General features: G+C 45.8%; 2 protein-coding genes and 1 long non-coding RNA gene across 13 annotated transcripts in view; 1 reads left to right on the top strand and 2 right to left on the bottom strand.

Moving 5' to 3' along the window:
• Window positions 1-21,601, top strand: part of LOC135368658 (discoidin domain-containing receptor 2-like) — a 363,200-nt gene that overhangs the window by 164,297 nt on the left and 177,302 nt on the right. For all 11 annotated transcript variants that reach the window (XM_064602081.1, XM_064602079.1, XM_064602083.1 and 8 more), the window contains one exon: window positions 9,170-9,219. The gene's annotated coding sequence lies outside the window, so the exon portion shown is untranslated. The remainder of the gene's footprint in view (window positions 1-9,169; window positions 9,220-21,601) is intronic.
• LOC135368664 (uncharacterized) overlaps window positions 2,845-21,601 on the bottom strand; it is a 44,392-nt gene continuing 25,635 nt past the window's right edge. Inside the window, exon 2 of the long non-coding RNA XR_010414844.1 lies at window positions 2,845-3,196. This is a non-coding gene — a long non-coding RNA (uncharacterized LOC135368664). The remainder of the gene's footprint in view (window positions 3,197-21,601) is intronic.
• LOC135368660 (uncharacterized) lies at window positions 3,819-6,541 on the bottom strand. The gene has a single exon (XM_064602091.1). The coding sequence runs from the start codon at window positions 6,332-6,334 to the stop codon at window positions 4,784-4,786; it is 1,551 nt and encodes a 516-aa protein (XP_064458161.1). The 5' UTR covers window positions 6,335-6,541; the 3' UTR covers window positions 3,819-4,783.

The raw sequence follows: 21,601 nt of genomic DNA, 5'->3' as shown, positions 1-21,601 counted from the left end.
CTTTGCAGGTCGAACTTACGACCTCTGAGAAAGTATTACACCTTCAAAAGTATTATAATACATGTAATACCTCGTTTTGTGTATTATAATACAGATACAAATACATTTCAAAAATGAGTATTATAATACATAATACAAATACTCAAAAGTATTACAGTGATAGTATTATAATACAAAGTATTGCTATTACTGCCCATCCCTGATATTTACACTGGATTGAAATAATTCAGTTCGCCTGGAGAAACCTGTTAAAAGAGGCACATTCGATTTCCACTTTACCTGCGGTTTAAAAAGAAAAGGCAAACCCATTTCCTTCGTGTGATATGGGCTGCTCACGGTCAAGGGTACGGTCTCGACAATGAAATGTGTCAGCGCCCTGTTACTTATTCACAAACTCTTATGTGGTGCTCACCTTGTACGGGCAACGGGGGAGGGGGCGGGGGAATACTGAGGTGGGAGAGAAAAAGGGTTGCATTATTACTCGTCAGGTGAATGACACCATTATATAAAGCCTTTCTCACCATGCGAGAAAGATGTAGGGCCGCTCGTCTAGCAAGTGTCATTAATCCTTCTCTCCCAGAACAATTTACTCACGCTCGAGTGCCCCATTCAGGAAACTAGGCGCACTGCAAACGTTGCTTCAAACCGATGTGATCGCAGTCGTAATGCGTTTCACGTAGACATTCGCGGCTTCTACATGCAGCATGTGCTTCTTCTATAATTTCACTTCGATTTTTCCGATTTTTTATATAAATATATATATATATATATATTTGTCTCAACAAGTCATATTGAGACTTATTGACCTTTCGGATCTTTACTTAATTTAACTGCTCGATTTCCTATTTGAGCCAACTACTACAGGAACGGACAACGTGTACAGAAATCTCGAGACAATTTAAAATTTATATATCCGCTTCGATTTCATTACCTACACGTTCCTTTACGTACTGACCACAGTGACATCAACATGATTTTAGATACGGCACCACTTGTTTACTTTTCTTTATCTTTCTCTCTATTTTGATATATCATATTTTTATTTGATTCGATTTTGAAACATCAATCACGGCATATTAACCTATCATGAGCCCGCCCCCCCCCCCTTTTTCCCCCGTTTTGACAGGAGAAACACCCAGTATGCCATCAGTCGTCCTCATACTTGAACTAAACATCTCCTATAACTATGCTCTCAACCCTTCTATTCAGTCTGACCCTCCAAAAATGACTGCAGCCGTTTAGAACAAGAGACAGAGAGAGACTGGTGCCATAACAGATGGCGCAAATGCACGACCCCAGAGCCATAGAAGAGCTCAGTGTGCAACCAAGCGCGTATCCTTCTCCTCGGAAAACGCTCACACCAGAAAGAAACAACGGCTCTACACAACAGCGGCCGGGCACAGTGTGTTATGGAAAGGAGATGAATCGGCCTCTTTTGCCACGTCGCACTATTTGCATGCAGACCCCGGGCAATTTAATTTAATTCTGGGACCCCGGCAGTCACCCCGCGTTCGCGTTTATTAATGGTAACTTAATATGGAGAAGCCGATTAACACACTCGCCATAGACTGTCGACAAGAGTGCAGTTTTGTGCTCCACTTGTGTTTTGGCAGGCAGCTGCGACTCCACATGTGGGAGTAACATGCCGTTGGCTGTGTTTTCTGTTTAAAGAGGCCATGTCGAGTTGGATGTGACGAAATCGCTCCCCCCCCCCCCCCCCGTTCGTAAAAGCTTTGGAAAGTTTGTTCATTAATGTGCATGAACTGGACGCTTTTCATTTCGGCGCTTTTAATGCGATGCTCCGCAGTTCATTTAAAATTGTTGACCGTTTGGAGTATATATAACCATATTTAGTGAAATCGTTGGACGAAAAATGTTTTTGGAAAATTTGTTACGCGAATCATATTTCTTCACACTGGACACTACACGCGTACAAGACGCACAATTCGAACGGATAAGTCTACGTACAGTTCAGCTTAATAAGTGTGCAGCGCCTTCGATGTATAGGACAATGCTGTCTTTATCAGTCTACAGTGAAATATAGTTCCCTTATGCACCAAAAAAAGAGTTTGTACCCTGGAATTCAATGTCTTGAGCTCTAGACACATCTACAGTTTGAGAGGTAGAAAGTTATTCGCAAGATATACAGCTAGGAGAAGTCTGAAACAGAAACAGCTTGGAAACAGCTGGAGAAGTTTGAACGCTCGTAGAGGGGTGGGGGATTTATTAGCAGAAAAAAAAGGAAAAGGAAAGATAAAAAGGGAAAGGTCAGCCATGCAGAGCGCAGGCTTGCTATTCCCTAAAAAAGTAAATAAAAAAAAATAAAAAAGAAACCCGGCTCACAGGGAGCCCAGGGTGATCGTAGAGGATTCCGCCAAGTTCTAAGCTCGAGGGAGAGACACCTGTATGAAGGTTCTTGTCGTCTCCTATTGTAGAAATTATCAGCCAGATAATATAAGTTAAGTGGCTGTTTGTGCTAAGAGGATTGGTCTTATCTGGCCCGTGCTCCCTGCCAAGCGCTATCTTGAGGATCGCGCAAAAGAGCACAATATGGTCATCGTCCCGGACGCACAAGGCAAGTTGAGCTGATGCCAACGAGTTGGAGTACGTACTTCTGGCACAATAGATAAGTTTAACTTTCGGTATCTCTTCCTGACTGCACTTTGTACCATAGAGGTATCGACTATCTCATGCCTGCCATGGGCATCACCAACCCGCCAGAGTCTATAGCCTGCGTCCGTCCCTCATGCAGAGTGTAGGGGTAACGAGTGTAGAAGGGCAGTAAACTTTCCCAATACGAGAGATACACATACAGACACATAGCAACACTCGGGACTCCAAAAATATTGTAGTTATTTTTATGTGATATTATAAAATAACGTCACTCGTATACGCACTTCACATGGGAAATGTGCACGTTGGGAGTAAACGCGATGTATCGTCAGTAGTTTCTGTAGGCACTGGCATGCCTTGGCAACTTTCAGGTTGTGAAGAGGTAGGTGACGTCATCACCCGTACTGAGCGTTCCCTTCTTTCCAACAGTGCACGCGCATTCCCTGTTGCGAATTTCAGACCTCGCCATCGTGGTCCGCCCATTAGGATGACCAGTAGTTCGGGGAAGGCGACCTTGGAGTTGAAGACGCTCCTGAAGCAATAAGTGTTGCTAGGCGGGGCCGGTCGTCTCTCTGTCACGTTTCTATGAGGGACATGCCAACATACAGTATCAATTGCGCACACTAAGGAAAAACACTTGTAGCCATCTGTGCCACACACGAATGGAGTGCTGAGAAGGATGAAATAAGCCCCTGCTAAGTGAAGACAAAGTTAAATTAAAAACCAGGCACGTGTTTATGGAGGCTATATGAATGGTAGGGAAATTGCAGGCGAAGCTTTGGTCAGTGCTGATCCCTGATGATGATCCTGGGTGTTCCAAGACCATGCCACTTGGGTACCGGCTGACTCCATGCTCCAGACTTTGGACCAATTTGAGTCTGATTAGTATTTTATTTACTGGATCTGTTCCCGACCTGTGATCCTCCCCACTTTGGGAATCGCACCGGAACAAGCATCCAGCATCTCCAGGCTGGATTCAAATTTAATTCCGGATTTTCGTATTGGATATTACTAGAGATTAAGGAGCGAATGGCCATAACATAATGCAAGGGGAGTCAGACAAGAAGTATGGCCAAGCTAAATTTGATAAGCTCACAGGAGCTTCCCATGAAAAGAACTGAAAGTTGCTTATTGGCCTTCTGATTTGGGTGTGTTATATCCATAGCCGTAACAGTTGCTTAGAATAAGCAGAGACATACACACAGTCCACAAAAGTGGTGCAGCTCTTCAGCACCTTTTATTCTTATAGCCATTCATATGAAGAACCCTTGTTCTACAATGCACCATGGAAAACGTGAGCACTTGTGCGATGAGGCATTAGCCATTGGCACATTTTTGTGACCGGATAAGTGGGGTGATGGCAGTTGCTTAGAGCATTTTCATCATCTCACATGAGCGAACAAGAGAAATACATATAACACAAGATGCACCGCTTTTGAAACTAACGAGAGCTGCAGAAAAGCACAGCCATTTTACTGCCAAGGTATACACAATTGCATTGAAATGCAGCAAAGCGTGGTGGTTTCTTGCACATTCAGTGGAGCTCAGAGCTTTTGTTGGGTCAAAAAGAAGTATAGCGTTCAGTAAGTTAAATCTAAAACTATACCTGATGTATACCAACCATCCTGTCAATAGTTTGTCCTGCACCTTGTTGTGCAAGGTTAGTACCACCGCAACTTCTTTATCTTTGGAATGAGTCTTGAAAACAAAGAGCTCAACTCTTTACCAGTTCAATTCAGTTTGCAAACTGGTAATCCCTCCGAAGGAACTTCATTCATTTGTACATTAGTAATACATGTACATTGTAGTGTACAATGTACATTGTAGTGTGAAAAATGTCTGCAATTCGATATGGTTTATGAAATAATTTCCGCTTTAAACCATTTACGTACAAAGTGGTTCAAAGTAGTTTCAAGTAGAAATTGTTTCATAGACCACTTGTAAGTGCAAACGTTTTTCACCTGAGCACGTACTACATTAGTAATACATGATGGAACGCGCAGCTAGCGCATACACACAACCTTCGCACGGCATCACAATGCGACACACTTTCCGGACTCTGTCCCACCATATCTCACGCACGCCCACCACCTGTACAAGAACGTCTTGCACACAACTAAATTTCTTGATCACATTAGAGACTATATATTCACAAAATATCACAGCAGAGTCAGTTATCCACACCGAGATCCCGCATGTCGTGTGGCCCTTCATCTTCGTCATCCGTGAGAGAAGGACGCTTCGTCAACTTTCCAGCGCTCCAGCACTTTAGCTTTGATGCCCTGGACAGAAGGCACTGCAGCCCTTCCGCTGTAAGCCCATGCCCGTGCGGTAACCTTACAGTCTTGAGGCGTGTGAAACCATTCCTTCTGCACAAACACTGTGCCAGAGAATCATTCAGCCCTGCGCCACAAAATATCTCCAACCAGCGGAGATTGCAGCAGTGACTCAGCAGGAGTTCACATGCTTCCCTCTGCACCACCCTACCCACTCGGGGCCTTATGTGGAGGTCACGGAGATTTTGAAATGGCTTCACTGTCACACTGCGGTGGGTCGACGGCAGAGCACAGCCAAGAAGTATGAACCACCGGATGGACAATGACTCGAGGTCTGGACACATGGTATGCGTCCGACCCAAGTCAATTACGTCGAAGTGTTCCAACGCCAACCGGAGAAGGCGCCGTCCACAAAGTGCGAGAAGAGGAAGGACGTCGTCGGTGTAAGATGACGGGAAAGTTGGACTGTTTCGAAGCTCTAGCGACCGCAGTTTTCCAAGTTTCGCAAGTTCTCTCAGGTTCATGCCCTCTTGCACATGCAACACGACCTCTTCCACTTCCGGGAACCACGACACTAACCTCTCGACGCTGCCCCAGCCCATCGGTATGCCTGACTGAACGGCGTGAATCCGTCGCAACCTTTGCACCCACCACGAACGTTGGCTAGAACCGGCATTTGCTCGAATATCGAGGCTGTCAAGCACTTTCTCGAGGTAGACGCAACGAACGATCTGAAGGTTGGGTAATGCTTCAATAAGGGCAAGCACGCCTTCACCATCGACTGATGCTGGAAGACGAACCTCCATTATGCTGTCACCGATGGCGAGGTTCTCCCGCCGCACAATGCTAACGAAGCCTGCAATGTCTTCCGCATTAATGGAGTGGTGCATCACCTCTAACCGTTGCAACCGCGGACAGCAACGTGCGAGGATTTCCAGGTCTTCGCCGTACATGTCTTGGATTCGCAAAATCCTCAAATTCGGGGCAGAACTCAACAAGCGTTGCACGATTTCGCCGCTCTCCGAAGAGTACATCCACAGACCAGCGATGGTCAATTCGCGCAGGGCAGAGCCGTGCTCTTGAAGGACGTCAAGGATGAACTGGAGCTCCGTCTTGTCAAATTCGTCCAGGCAGCTGAGGTCGAAGGACTGCAGCCCAGAAACGAGCAGCATCTCCGCGATGCGCCTTAGAGCTGGACTACGGCTCTCATCATCGAGTATAGATTCCAAGAGATCTTGTCTCACGTGAAGCGGGCAGTCGACGAAGGGATTGTTCTCGATGGGAGACGTCGGCGTTTGCGCTTCATCCTCTTGGCTCTTGCTCCAGCGGAGTAAACTTCGCCGCACTTCATCGAGACACTGTTGCCGAAGACTCCACGGCAAGACTATGCGGGAAGATCTTTCCGATTTCCCATCATCGATGTCGGCATCAGATTTTCCTGCCATGATTTACATTCGAATGTCTAACACGCCGGTTGTGCCTGCACTCGTAGCGCGTGCTTCCATGCGTTAGCGTTCTTCCTTTTCTGGCCCTCGCTGGAGATTAAGCGAAGAGACGCTCGGGTATCACGCCGTGTACACGTGAACAGCTGTGTGATGCCGGCCTTCCTGGCGAAACGTCGAATCTCTGTAGGCTGGCTGTCCGCACTGGCAGAGGGAAGTGAGCGAGAGAGAGAGAGAGGAGTAGAAGGAAACGAAAAACAACGTTACGTCACGGATGTAACCCCTCTTCCCCGTGTAACCCGGTTGAAGGGGACGCGCCAGCGGCGGCGGCGTTGCCAAGCTGCACAAGGGTCACGCTTGTTATCGTTACGTTTTGCTTTTCCAAAGAGAGCTTTGCAGACTTGCCGGTGTCTTTATGATGCATCCCGCGTTTGCTTGAGAACGGGTCACGCGGGCAGAACGAAAAAGAAAAAAAGAAAGAGAGAGAGAGAAAAGAAGACCATATGTGCACCTCTCGTCATTTTCTAGGCGTGTTGTTCCGTGCGTATTCGTGCGTTCTAGAGGAACGTGGCGGCCTTGAAATATCTCTATCACTAAGGGCTCCACCTCGTACGCCGATGCTGGCTGAAAAACGACATATTTTTGTGATAGAACGGAAGTGCTACTAGAGCACGCTTTCCCGTAGCTGTCACATTTAAAAAAAAAAACTGTTTCTCACACACACACACAGGGGGCCGCTTCCCGTTGTTGAGACAAACAGGAAACAAAGGGGGAGAGAAAGACAGGAAGGAGGGGTTGACGTAGCTGCATGGTGTATATACAACGCGTACAGATACGCGCAGCTGCGTGATGCACACACACACACTGGAGTCAACATTTTCCGAAGCACTGGCACACTAGTTGCATCTGACCGGCAACCTATTTTATCGTACTTGACTCTGCCGGCACTCTATATTGTGCTCCGCGACGCGTCCTTCAGCGCAGCGAAGACAGAATTGAGAATAGGCTGGGAGAGTAAACAACTTCATTGCCATCCCCTACTGGGTAGAAGGTTCATTGCAAAATTGCGTGCGAAGGTTATACAAGGGGGACACACATCAGCGTGCTAGTGTCACCAAATGACCTTATTTAGTGACCCTAACCCGTACCATAGAGAGTTGAGTGTGAAGGCACCGCCAGTGACAGAGCACCCGTATTTTAAAACAGAAAATAGACAAAGCCCGTGATATATAATGACTAGGACTACGTGGATATTCAGATTTTTGGAATACCAAAGCGAATGATTGTGTGTTCGATTCGAATTCCGAATCAATTCGGAATTCGAATCGATTCGGTTCTGTATTCGAATTCTGTATTCGAGCTTCGAATCGAAGCAATGTCTCTTTCAAACCGAATGTGTTCGAACAACTCCGCAGTTGTTGATGGAAGACTACATCACCCGGAAACACCCCAATGAAATACATAAAAGAAAACGAGGGCTGCTCCATACGAAGATCCGGGTGCATGTGTGTTCGCTTAGGATATACAAACTCCGTACTCGCTTCGGAGCTAAAATGATCAAGATCACGACCGGCCCATTAAATCTGAAACCTCTTGTAGGGCCCTGGAACAATCCAGCATCCCCACGTTTTTGCCATAGCCATTTTGCTGACACTCGTCTTTGACGGCGTTGAGTACTACTCTTTGTAACTGTGACTCTTCGACTGTGACATTACCAGTGTGGCCGTATCCCACTGACCGCTGTGTCCACACCAGTGTTCTGCTACTGCCCGCAGACACAGCAAATGAACGCGGAGTAGCAGGTCCTGAACCAACCTCTATGCCCCACCCCCACCACCTAATTAGGCGAGGCTTTATTAGAAGACATCGTGTTTTGTGTATCGTGTATTGTATCAATTAAGCCCATTTTATTTTCGTGCTTTATATGTTGGATCTGAGGACTGTCATTCAAGCTGCATTTCTTGCGGGGGGATACATTTTTATTACGAAACTAAAGAAGAGGGAAAGGTTAGCCTGGGCTATGGCGGAAGAAAAATTAGAGAAAAAGAAAACATGAAGTAAGAAACAAACAAACTTTCTGGCGGCTTCAATACACTGGAAGTTCTGACAGTAAAACTGGCGTCTGTTCACACATGACCATTGGCATCTTAGGCCGCCTCACTGTTCTAGAAGACGACAAGGCACACAGATGGAGCCCACGACGACGGCGTTTGATCTTAGATTTGGTTGTCTGTATACTCACGCATAATGAAAGAAGGAAATCACAGAAAAGGTTAGCCAGCTGAGGCTTGTATGTTGTGTTGTCCTTTCTTCTGCGTTCCAGACTCAGAACATCAATTTTTATTATATAGTCACGCCGGCGTGTTATTGATTCCTTCCCGCGAGCTCACTCACTTGTGTGAGAAATGAGAATTTTTGAATACAAATTGCACCCCTGTGAGAACTGTGGTGAAAATCAAGCGATTGAGTGTCTATAGGTTCAATCGATAATGCATGAGAAAATATCAAAATTTCTAGCTTTGCAGTTTTTACGAAGATAATTTAGTGCCGAAAAAGCTTTTTTTTTTTTTTTCGGTACTCGATTCCAGTGCTACTGAAGTGGAATATGTTGTAACATTGTAGTGTATGAGGCAATTAAACATAGCACAAACACAATTCGCCCAGTTGCATACTCTGTGTGGGTTCGAATTCCACTGCTGGCGCCTTTTCTTCAACTGCCATCGTTTAATTCAGAGTATGTTGTAGGAAAATAAGTGACGAGAGACTGAGAGAGCACGTAAAAATCCTTCTTCCTCTTCGAGGAAAATAATAATGAGCAATTTTCCTTCTCTTTGGCAGATCGCCCCTATCCCTCCCAAGGTTTTTCTCAAGTCAACGGCATGGCAGTGGTAAGAATTTTTTCCCTCTTCACAAGACTAGTCACTAGGGGCAAGGAAAACGGTCGTAACTGCCACAAAAAAAAATGTTAAACACTTCCGATGCTAGACATTGAGCCCCAAAAGTACAACCGCCGTCGCTATTATCGTACGTAGTCTGTCATGAGTAGCGGAAGCAGCCACAATTAGCCCAGCCTTTTGCGAGAGCCCTAAAGCCACGTTGAGATAATGCGTTGCAAACAATACCCAGAACGTGGAACACAATTTTCTGATCACGTGATTCCAGGTTGAAGCGACCGAAGTGATCCCGTGTTGAGTAGTGCACGGTACACGTGATCAAGGTAGAACGGTTATTATAGAAAGAGGTAACGTTTCCCACTGCACACAGGAGAAGGCCACATCACGTAGCTGACGTGTACGTGATGTTAAATACATTTTGCGGCAAGCGGGGTTGTGACTCCTCCAGCACAAGGCGAATACGCGACTGGTGAGGTCGTTTCATCGCAGACTTTTCTCAGACGTCTGGGCCATAAAGAAGATAAATGAACATGTACAGCAGCTTTCACGCAGGTCAACATATTCTATTTATCTCATGTAAATCATCCAGCAGTTGTAGTAAGCGAAGGACTAAGTAAGTAAAATGGGAAGAACGATCTTGTTGTGGTCAGAATATGTGGGAATACACGTTACAATGCGATCCGATACAATGCTATACATTCGGTGAAGTAACGGACATCTATTCTTTGTGGAGCTGCATCTCCATGTTTTTCTTTGAATTCAATTCAGTTCAACGATCTCGTTTTTGACGATAGTTTCTAGTTTGGGGTTGGCTTTCATACTTTTACTTTCTGCTCTATGAACGACACGACTTCGTCGGGTCTCACACCTCCATATTTTTTATTTTTATAATAATAATAATAATTGGGGTTTTACGTCGCGAGACAACTGATATTTATCTTATATTTTTTATTATATATATATATATGTATATATATATATATATTTTTTTTTTTCAATCAATCGATGCGGAGGTGAAAACCAGACACGACAACGGAACTTCTCATCGTTTGGGGAGTTTTATTCGTGGCACTCTCAAATGAAAAATACCGGTAGACTTTATTATCGACGGGCTATAGACTGGCTGTGCCGTACGGGTGTTTTCCAAGCCTCGTGTGTGGCTAACCTTTCCTTTCCTTTTCCTTTCTTTTCCAGCCATTAAACATACCCTCCCCCCCCCTCCCATGGGTTTTCCTCAGACGTTGTAAGGCAAATGTGGGCACACAGTTCCCTGTGAAGTCAGCCCAGGACGCACGATTACCCCTCGAGCAGTCTGCCGCCATATCGGCAGGCATACCGCTCGGCACTATAAAGACCACCAACGAAACAACCAGTACTTATCTGGACCGAGACCTGAAAAGTACGCACCCGGGTGAATTTATTCTGGATTTCCCCACGAACGTAGGTTTCATATTGAAAGCGTGTAAAATTACGTGACTGGGAACACGTACAAGTTGTTGTGAAGGTCACCAGAATATACACGTCCACGACCTTTCGAGGCAGTATAGTGGACTTGTACGGACAGTGAAAATTATTCGTGCCGTTGAGTCGTGTGTGCCGACGTATGGAGATCACCTGCATTTCCCACAGCCTCACACGTTCTTATCACCAAGGCTTCCGTCACACTTGTTGTGATAAAAAGTGACTCAACCACCAGATACGGAATAATTGACATGATTTGTCCCTCACAACAACTGCAATAAAAGAAAAGAAAAAAAAGTAGCGACGAGCATGAATAATAATGAACGTATGTCGCGCTTGGCAACCACCAATATGGATAGCGTTGCGTGTCTCCTGTATCGAATGACGAAACTATCATTTGAAGCTAACTTGCCGGAACATAACACGGGGCATTTCGTTTTCTAGCTATAGAAGACATCAGTAGATAGGAGACATTTTTTACCTATTCTATTTCACATGAGGAATTTTTAATTGTTATTTAAGTAATACCAGTTCGCGAGGCGTAGCGGTTAGGTTGTTCCCCGTACACACCGCGACTGGGAGGTGATGCGGGTTGGAATCCCGGCAGCTGCTGTGCTGTCTGAGGTTTTCCCTGGGTTTTCCGGCAGACTTTCCAGACGAATGTCGGCACAGTTCCCCCTGAAGTCGGCCCAGGGCGCACACTAACCCCCCGTCCCCCACTCCTTCCTGCTGTCCTCTCTCCATCTGTCCACGTCCGTATGCCGCTCATAGCCACAGTTGCTTCGTGGCGCTAACACGGAATTTTTTTTTTAAATATTACTATATATTTAATCTAGTATATTTCTACATGTAAAATGAATTTCCAGCACACGACTGCTCGCTCACCCAAATTATAATTAATAATACTAATAATTTCAGTATGATTATGCCGCTTTGAAGCGTAATGCAGCTCTCGTTCTCGTGGTGAGTTGTGTCAACAGTACCTAGATTCCGAGTTCTTCTGAATACTAAAGTGCTAGAGTGGTGCGCTTCTGAAAGCTCGCCGTTGTCGGCCTCAAAGATGTGGCAGCGTCGCGACTAACGCTTTGGGGAATGTGCGTCATTGGCCGACTTCGAAGAGGACTGTGCCGACATACTCTGACAGCGCATGAGAAAAACCCAGGAAAACCCCAGACAGCACAGGGTACCTCCCAGTCTCGACGTGACATGGCCAGCACGCTAACCATAAGCTAACCATGAGCCACGCGAGCTGGTACCTAGATGAAGAAAGCCTGCTTCATGCCTCCTCTTCTTCCAGCGCTACTCAGCCAATCGCCGAAGACGATTTCATAAAACGGCTTTCTATGGCTTCAAGTGGCTCATGGCGGCTTGTCTCCATAGCTACGGCTGCCGAAGCACGGTCGCGATTGGCGAACTCCTAACGATACGTCATGTGTGTTGGTTGCGGACAACAGTCACGTGTTTAGTCGGGACTCGGGACAGAAAAAAAATTAAAAAAGGCTATGCTGTTTCACAAATGCCCCTATGGTCAAGATTACAGCACAGCTGGATGAAGCCCTCAATGAGTGTTCAGTTCTTTCTGTCGCTGTCGAAACTTTTTGCGAAAATATCAGTCCACCACACAGACGTGCCGCGCTTTTCAATAATCCTCGAGGCCTCTTTTGAGCACTTCCAACAGACATGGGCAGGTGAGGTTATAGAGACGTTATTTACACAGCTGTCCCCAGGCGGCCAGAAAGGCTGGAGCGCCTCCAGTGCGCTGCCAGCGCAGCTCTGTGTACATATTCCGTTATGCCCCCTATTCCGTATGCAGTGTTTACAAATAGGCTCAATGTGGTTCCGGAAAACAGCGCACGAGGGAACGCTTTTCAGCTTTGTACATATGGATGAAATTTTGCCGCAGGGAGTGGTCTGGGCTTTGGACGGCCAATGCGTATGCCAGTTCGCTTCAGTGGAAGTTATCTGTTTTAAACATGGGGAAAGTTACACAATTTCGAAACATTGTGATGATTTCGACAGCGTGTTGTGTACTTACACTTGCGTCAAGGCTTGTCAGTTCCATATAGTAGGTTACTTCAAATGTCTTCAGAAGGACGCAACCGGCGACCTGGAAGGCCCTTGGCGACTTTCTTGAGTTTTCTTTGAAAAGCGGAAGCTTGCTTTAAGATCAACTGTAAAGCATTCATTTAGCACGTAATTTTCGATGTATAACACGCACCCGTTGATTTCAAATGGATTTTGACCAGTCGTCACCCTGCGTGTTATACAAGATCACCGGCCGTCCTATATGCGGAAATGTATCGATGCAATGCACGCACTCATGGATAACACGCATGGCCTAGTTTTCCAACTTTTTCCGTGTATAACACGCGTGTTATACACCGAAAATTACGGGTATTCGTAGCCATAAAATAAGACGTGTTTGCGGTGCTTTAGAGCGGTGAAACAACGCGCAGAGCTGCAGCATAAGGATTTATAATGCAGGTAGTATTGTGCAGGCTTTTGTGATAGCATCACTGCGACAGACTTACCACTCCCACACAGTATCTCGGGCCGCGATAATGTGTATTTGAAGTATGCACTTGCCTTGAAGTCTTTCGATGATAAAATTTGAAGTGTGATGTTTTGGTAATAAGAGCACGATGTTTGCTCGTTCAACGTGCCGAACAGAAATTCCAATATACGTTCAAACAAAACGATCGAGGGAGGGCGGTGAACAGTACGAGACCAATTTTCTTCTTCGGAAAAATAGGGGGAGCCACGAGGTAATGAACGAATCCCTCGTGACATGGGGAAGGAGGTCCCACCACCGCTGCATGAATGAACGAAAGAAACTTGTTTCTTTTATCTACTCTTACAAAAAAAGACAAAAGAGAACGAAAACATATTAGGTCGGTGCTCCTTAATTCACTTATGCACTCATATGCTACCTCCATCAAAAAGAAGGGACGATAGAGTTTAAAATAACAAAAGCAACACGGCATGATGTCATTTTTGCGTTGAAGCGGTTTCTTTTTTACTTTTTTGAAATATGTTTATTATCATCTACACCCTAAGCAATCAACATAGTTTCTTCGATGTTTGTGTCCCATAAATACGGACGATGAGGTTGGCCAGCATGAGTTCTCAAATGTGTTCAAAGAGTGCATTCGTATGCTATCCGCTCTAACGGAGGAAAAATAGAGGAAAATGGAGGGAAAATAGAGCGAATCAGGGAAAAGAGACCAATCTATACTGTTCTCGTCCACTTCCTGATTTTCGTATTTTTCCTGTTTTGACATTGTTTGACACATTCCTTGCTTTGTTTTGACATGTTTTCTTCGATGTTACCAACTTCCTCGGAGCATTGATACGGGTTGTTACGTTCCTACACTGTAGCAGAAAAGTGTACGTGTAACACGATCCGCGCGAGTTTTCATGGAAGACGTTTCGGCATCGGGACGGGCTGCAGATGGCCCTCAGTTCCACGAAGGTGTCGCCTTTCCTTGTTTTGGTGGACCCGTCCGAGAGACATTATTCGCTCCAAGACACTGCCACAGTTTCTCGCACCCAACGAAGGATTCGGGGAATGCTTTCTCATGCCGACCGAAGAGATATAAGCGGAGACCAGAGTGACCCAGGCGTCTTTCTCTCTCAACCGACGATGAGCAGGCTGGACGGATCGCCGACAGTTTCTCTGTATCATCCAACTCTTGTACTTATGTAAATAGTTAACTTCATTTGCTTGTACCCTGAATTGACTCATGGTCCTTTCATTGGTGTGTTGCCACGCTACCAGAGACGACACACGCAACAGGGTATTTTTGCTTTGTTCTCTGGAGAGTTTCGTATGTGCCGCAGTTCACACATGAATGTGTAGACTACACATCCGTATATACACAACAGGACGTGTGTAAGAAAGGAATAGTGCACATAATAGTCTGCAGATCTCGCGACAACCAAAAAGTGGTTAGTTTCGCGGGCTCAATAATTCGCGAATTGGCTTCGTGCAAAGCGTTCGCCGCGCCAGGGAAAATACTGGCGGCAAGCATAGGAATTAGTTGTGTGAGTCCTCTCGGTTCTATAGGGCTATCCGTACGCTTTCCGTCGTCACCTTGCTTTGGTCACGCCGCGCCAGAATTGATAAGCTGTCAAAAGTAATGCCCTGCCGCACAAGCGGTTTCGTCGTTGGGTGCACAAATACGTATGAGAATGCCGGGTGTAGGTAAAAATGGTCCCTGGTTGTGCGGGCAGAAAAATGGGGGCCCGCAGGTTCCTTTGCGCCCAAAAAATACAGGGGCGTGGTTGCGGATACCTAATGAAACACATCACAGCTGACCGAGTGTTACCGTTTTACCATTCGCTCTCCCCATTTGTTGAAAAAGGAGACATAGGTCTTTCTTTTTCATGTGTGTATAGATCGTAAATTCTGCACGCCATTCAATGAGCAACATAAAAGCGACATCATTCGCTGCAGTATAGTTAGCTAACGATATCGTTGAATGGATACTAGTTCTTTGCTAATGTTGGTCAGACACGAGTTTTGAGTTTAAGTTTGAAACATGAATATATAAAAAAAAAGAGTCACGAGTTTTGCAGTTGACCGCTGGATCTTTGCCGTGTCGATGTTTATGGACAAGTATGTGGCTTCTCCACATGGGCGGGGATATCAGATATCAGCAGGATATCGGGGATTGTCGGTTCTTTTGCGAACCCTCACGTAGAATCAAAACCTTTCCTTGGTGAACATGACGTTGGCGATCAAACATACACATTGTGGAGTTGAGAGGAAGAGTGTGGAGTGATGGTATGATGTCCAGTAAAAACAAATGATGCCAAAGTGTGCTGAATGTGTACTAGAATAGTGCTACAATACATTGCACTCAGTAGGTCAGTTCGTCTTAGTGAGACTTATTCATTGCAAACTTTCTATAATTTTCCGTCGTCGTTAACAATATTCTCTAAATTCGCGCAAAAGGGATGATCACGGAAGTTTACATTTATAGCTCATACATCAATACTTTTGTTATCTGCGCTGATGGAGTGCACTCTAATAATAATAATAATCGAGTAATTTTGGTCATTTTGGAGTCTTGATGCATTACCACAATCATTACTCACCTTCAGGAAGTTTATCAGAAGTCTGTAGGAACTACTATTTGCAGTGCTAGGGAGTAAATCTCACCGTTTGTGAACTAAAATGGGGAGTAATTGCAATCTATGGGACGAGAAACTGCAACTGCTTCCCAATTTACCTCCTTTTTTCTTAGTGTGTCGGAGATACTTCAGGGAAGGCCAACGTTCCGCAACATACGAGGTATGGCGGCATGCTTTCTCTGCAATATCTCCTGCAATATCTGCAATGACCACCCTTCAAATACGTCGGAAATGTGATATACTGTGATAGTGCGCACGCTGACAAAGACAGGGGAAACGGTAAGCAGGTATAGTTAATAAATGGGACGTGCAATTGGACTTAGCCGATACTGTGTAATCCACAGTGCGTCCGTTCCGTCTACCGTAGGCTTTCCAAAATGAACCAAAGGTACCTAATATGTACCAAAATGTCACTGTACCGCACCAATAATGTACCAAAAATACAACTAACATGTAGCGTACTTTGGTTTAACGAGATATTATCGTGAACTTTACAGCCGCGCAAGCAAATATATCTATCGTGATTTATGAAAATAAACGGAGATAATTCAAAGAGGTGAAGTATGGCAGTCACCGAAAAAGCCAGTGAGCCGACTGTGTTTGGCTCGTCGTCCGTCGCGTCTGTTTTTGCGTCGCTATACACCATCTAACACACATCTAACACTTTGCTCTCCCCGACGAACCCATGCACCCTCTACGCATCTCCACCCTTCATCCCCTATCCTCCGTCCATCTTTCTTTCTTGTTTGTTTATTTTGTTTTTGTTTTTTCTATAGTCGTGACGACGCCCACTTCTGTGTGGCCAACAACGGCGAACCGATCCTGCCCCCCCCCCCCTTATACATGCAAGTTTTAACAACCAGCCCTGATGTTACTATATTACGCCAGACAGCGATGCCATAATTCGAAGAGCGTTTCCGCACTTCGACGAAAACCATGCAGCGAAACCGTTTCTGCTTTCATGGCGAGTGGATGAGACAGGATGTTTTGGCTCACATAGACGATGTCCAGGCCCTATTATCTTTGAAAGTGTGTCACCTTTAATGAGGCATTGTTACCGAATCGTTGACAGCCCAGCATGTGGTCTCGCGACAGTGGAGCTGACGCGTCTCTATAGCAGGATCCGGCTTACGAAGTCGCGAACAATGCTATTCGTTCGACGATACTAGGCGATAGGGAACAGATATGGAACACCAGCTGGGACATTTCCAACGCGTTAGCAGGTTGCTGAATGCGTTCGCCGGAAAAATGTACCCGAGTGATATGGAGGGCGATAATGTACGTGCAACGTGTAGGCGATTAATAACGCGATGTGATGTGATAGAGGAAGAAAAAAATAAGGTCGTAAGCCACGACGAAGTCAGGCTGGCTACCCCAGACCACTTAGCCACAGCTAGTAAGAAGAAAAATAAAGAAAGGAGTAAGCCCAGTAGTTGGGGGAGGGGGGGGGGACAAACGTCTCGAAGCTGTGGGAACACTTGTCACAAACGAGGAACCAGAAAGTGTCACAAAATGTCAATCAGATGGGTTGCTTCAAGGAAACGTTAGGAGCGCCTTCAATGGAGCCGCTTGATGATTGAATGTCTGAAGACCCAGGAGCCTTACAAGGCTTCTGTCCTGCGACTGTCGGCATACTTGGAGTACCTGAGGATGTGCTCTGTGTCCTCGACAACATCGCACTTACTGCAGTTTGGAGAAGGTGACTTGGCCAGTTCGTAGAGCAATCAACCGCTTCACGGGACATTCAGCCGGAGCCTATACCTACACTCTTAGGGTACATTTATGCTGCAGCATCGCTGCTGGCACATGGCACATCGCTGTTTGGCGATGACGAAACAAACACATGTATCTCTGTGGGCGCGTTCATGCTGCAGCATCGCTGCTTGCCAAAGATGCACGCCATGATCATCGCCACAACAATGCTGCCAAACATGTTTGAACATGCCCAGGGACTACCTGACTTCTGGCGATGACAGGTCAAACACAGAGCTTTCTGTTGGTGCATTTACCCTGCAGCCTGGCTGCTCGCTTATCCTCGCCGCTGCTTGCCGCTCTGCTCGCTGCACCTAGGAATGTAAACATGTTTGTCTTCCTGGTATCATTGATGACTGGCGTCTTGAAATCCGACCTGCGATTGGTTGTGATGAAGTCGGTTTCCTCCTTCCCACTTTTCCTCGTTTCCATCCTTCCACAGTGAACGCTGCTAGGCGACTGATATAGCGAAAGCGAGCAGCATCTTGAGCAATCTGCAGGGTAAACGCACCCTAGCGGTTATGCGAGCAGCGATGTGCTTGAAGCTGCAGCGAGCAGCGATGCTGCAGCATAAATGTACCCTTAAAAATGAACTTCACCGCATAGCACGCTCCTAGCCAACCATTATCTCGAATGGTATCGTTATCTGACCTGATATGTTGAAAACGGGGGGCGTACGCCATTTCCGTGACACTTATGCTGTTCATAATTGTCACAAAAAAGGCGTACGCCCCCTGTTTTCAATCAGGGCAGATAACGATATCATTCGAGATAATGGTTGGCTAGGAGCGTGCTATGCGGTGAAGTTCATTTTTAAGAGTGTATGCACGCTGCTTTTCAAGTAAACGGCGGAGGTATCTGGAAGCGTAGATGGTTATAGATATTTTATTAGGTAGAGATTTAGATATTTTATTTTGGTGAGATGTTTATAGTGTATCATGGTTCATTGTTGTTTCTGATTTGTTTAGCCGAATTGATTTATTTATTGTTATTATTATTATTATCGAAGTGCGGGTGACGCTACAGCTGCTGTATGGGACCAGTGACCTCGTCATGCCATGTACAGTGACTTTCGCTGGTTCCAGCCGCTTATGTAGGCTAAAACAAATGTTTCATAAATAAATAAATAGGGGTCGACCCTGTAGATTTAACGTGTATTAACGATTCATTTTGGACAACGGGTAGCTTTTACCTATTTGAACTCAACAGGATGTGTAGTGAACCGTATCGTTTATATTGCTGAACCAACAAGGGACGTATAAGCCGCGCATGAATGCAAGCATCAGAGAGTATTATTGGAGTAGAAACCCTGCACGAAAACGACACGATAAGCGAGGCTCTCAAATCGAAAGTCGGCAATGTGATCTCAGCCACTTCGAAGAAATCAGGTGATCGGCTTATTGCGCTTTCGGAACCGTTATCACCTTCCGATGTACCATGTCACCCTGGTACCAACTAGATTTTTTTTTTAATCACAGAGCACTATATGCATAGCTGTTGCGTGCCTCCTTCGTCTCCGTCGACGCGAACCATACGTTCAAACTGTGTCCGATAGCCGACTCTACCGACATCGCATCCTTTCGTTTTTTAAGCAATGTTGAAAGACCCGCTCGACACGCTTTATAAGGATGCGTAGCCCTTTCGTCCTGTTTACGATGACGGATGGCGGAATGAATGTGACCTTGGTGTAAGTTTCAGTGCGTGACGTCATACTCTGTGGGCGCCTTGGCTGCTCGGAAGGTATCAAATACCCGCTTCAGCAACTACGTGACTCATATCTCCACTTTCTCTTTTTTAAGGGGACCATATGGCGCCTTCTGAACCTGTTTTACAAGACGTTTGACGTCACTTGTGCTAGAGGGGGAGCCATAAAATACCAGAACCAGTATTTTGGAAGCCCAAGAAGAGATAAAAGCTGCATTAAAATGCCGTTCACGATTTTGTGGGAGATAACAGGAGATCCACAGCCCAGTCCCCCCCCCCCTCCCATAAAGAAAAAAAAAGAAAGAAAAGAAAAAGTGAAAGCGAAAAAAACAAAAGAAAACGGTATATTACCTTACCTATCACAGCAGTTTCGTTTTTTTTTTTTATGCGTTGGTATGGTTGTTTCAGCGTTGTCACTTCCGTGTGTGTTTGCCACAACTGTGGTGGACTACCACAACGTATATCACCTTGTGTGCCATCTCAGATAGTGCGGTGATATCCCTGCAACTGTTGACCTCCAGCACTCCGTTTCGCGCACCCCTCAACTACCCTTGTATTAGTTCCCAATAAATACATTAGTGGCTACACAATTTCCGCAATATTCGACAGTTATTGCGCTGTGCGCGCCTCACTTATCCTGTACCTATCACCGTACCCGCGAGGTATAAGGCGATGCCTCGTCCGCGTATCTGCTTCGTTAAATGACCACCACGTAATAACGGACCTCCACCTCATTACGCCATAATTATTTTTCCCCCCGCGGAGAAATAAAAATGATCCTTCAAGTTTTACTGGTTCTCGTATCTCGCAGCCAAATCGCGGCTGCCGCTGCATTCCAGTGATCTAACACCATTTTCCCGGTTATCGGCACCGCTTTCGCCCCAGCCAAGGACAGGCTTGTCTTTTGCCACGAGGGACTTCCTTGGTTTCGTCTTTCGCTGCCGTCTGAACAGAGCAGACGACTGTGACGTCATTCTTTAATCATCGGATCAAAGACACCCGGAGACACCGCGTGTTGCCAAGCAACCCATATCAAACAGGCTAAAATGTCGACATCGCCCTGCGGCTGCAGTTCACGCGAAAATCCGCCAGGAGCGCGTTGTGCCTCGCGGGAAAAAAAAAACAAAAAAAAACTGAAGGCTCTATTCTGGCGCTGTTAAACACGTGCTTTTGCTGCGGCTTATTCACGGGGATGCGGTGGGAAGTGGGATGAAGAGCCAGGGCCAACACATGCAACACAGCCGTTCGTATTTCAAAAAGGAAGTTATCATTGCTAGAAACTGTTCGTGCGATTGCCCAGTAGATTTGCGTGGCTTTACGAAGCGAGACAACTTCGATCATGAACGACGCTCGACGGTTGGTCGATGTGTGGATTAATTTTTCTCACCTGAGAGTTCTTTAAAGTGTGCCGGAATCTAAGCACACAGTATTTGACGTACTTGACGGAAGACGACATGTCTGAGCACAGCATGTACCCCACATGTCGGCCGGATTTGGAACAGCGCAGCGTTGGAATCAGCGGACAGGCGTACTATCAACTAATCCACCGAGCCCTCTTTTTTTTCTTTTTTTTTTATTAATTATCTATGGGGGTTAGCTTCTTGGTTGATTCTTCTGTTCAGTGTGCAACCACATAGGCATTGTAAAGAAAGCATCGCAAAACTTTGTCTAGAAAAGCTGAGAAGGGGCGATTACGACGATCTCTTGAACTCTTCCTTCGCTGCAGCGAGGGTTCGCGACCGCTTCTTTAAAGCGGGAGAAAAGGGAAGAGAAAGACGTTTTTCTTTGATAGATTGCTTCGGTGGCAAGAAAATCGGGGATCGCGAGGAGGAAGCGAAACCATTTATTTGGGTGGTCCACTTTTTCACGGCCGCGGTCTCCTCCGTTCCTTGGTTTCTCCTGCGTGGCACTTTTCTTGAAACGAACGCGCCAGTCAGATGGGTGCGACCAGACGTGCAATGCTCCCCTTCCTACCCTTATTCTTTTTTCTCTCTCCTGTCTTGCTTTTGAAGTATTTGATCGAGGCTTTGGAAAAGGTTTTTTGTTTCTTTCTTGGCGAGTAGGCCCCCTTATGTGTGACCCGGAAAACGTAAGGTTTCGATTTTCTGTCTGTCGAGCGAAGTATGACGTACGACCATTCGTGCCTGCGTGCGGGAACGTTTTCCTATTTTTTGTTTTTATTTTTATTTACTTATTTAATATCTGTCGTATAGGTGAGACGCTGAATTTCAGTTTTCTCTTCCCCCCTCTCTCTCTCTCTCTCGTCTGCATTTCATGCCGTTATATGAAACTAACGAGCGCCAGAATTCGCGTGTATAAAAGA

Source organism: Ornithodoros turicata, chromosome 9 (genome assembly GCF_037126465.1).
Source record: "Ornithodoros turicata isolate Travis chromosome 9, ASM3712646v1, whole genome shotgun sequence".
In the NCBI taxonomy this organism is placed as follows: Eukaryota; Metazoa; Arthropoda; class Arachnida; order Ixodida; family Argasidae; genus Ornithodoros; species Ornithodoros turicata.
This window is presented reverse-complemented; position numbering and strand designations above follow the sequence as displayed.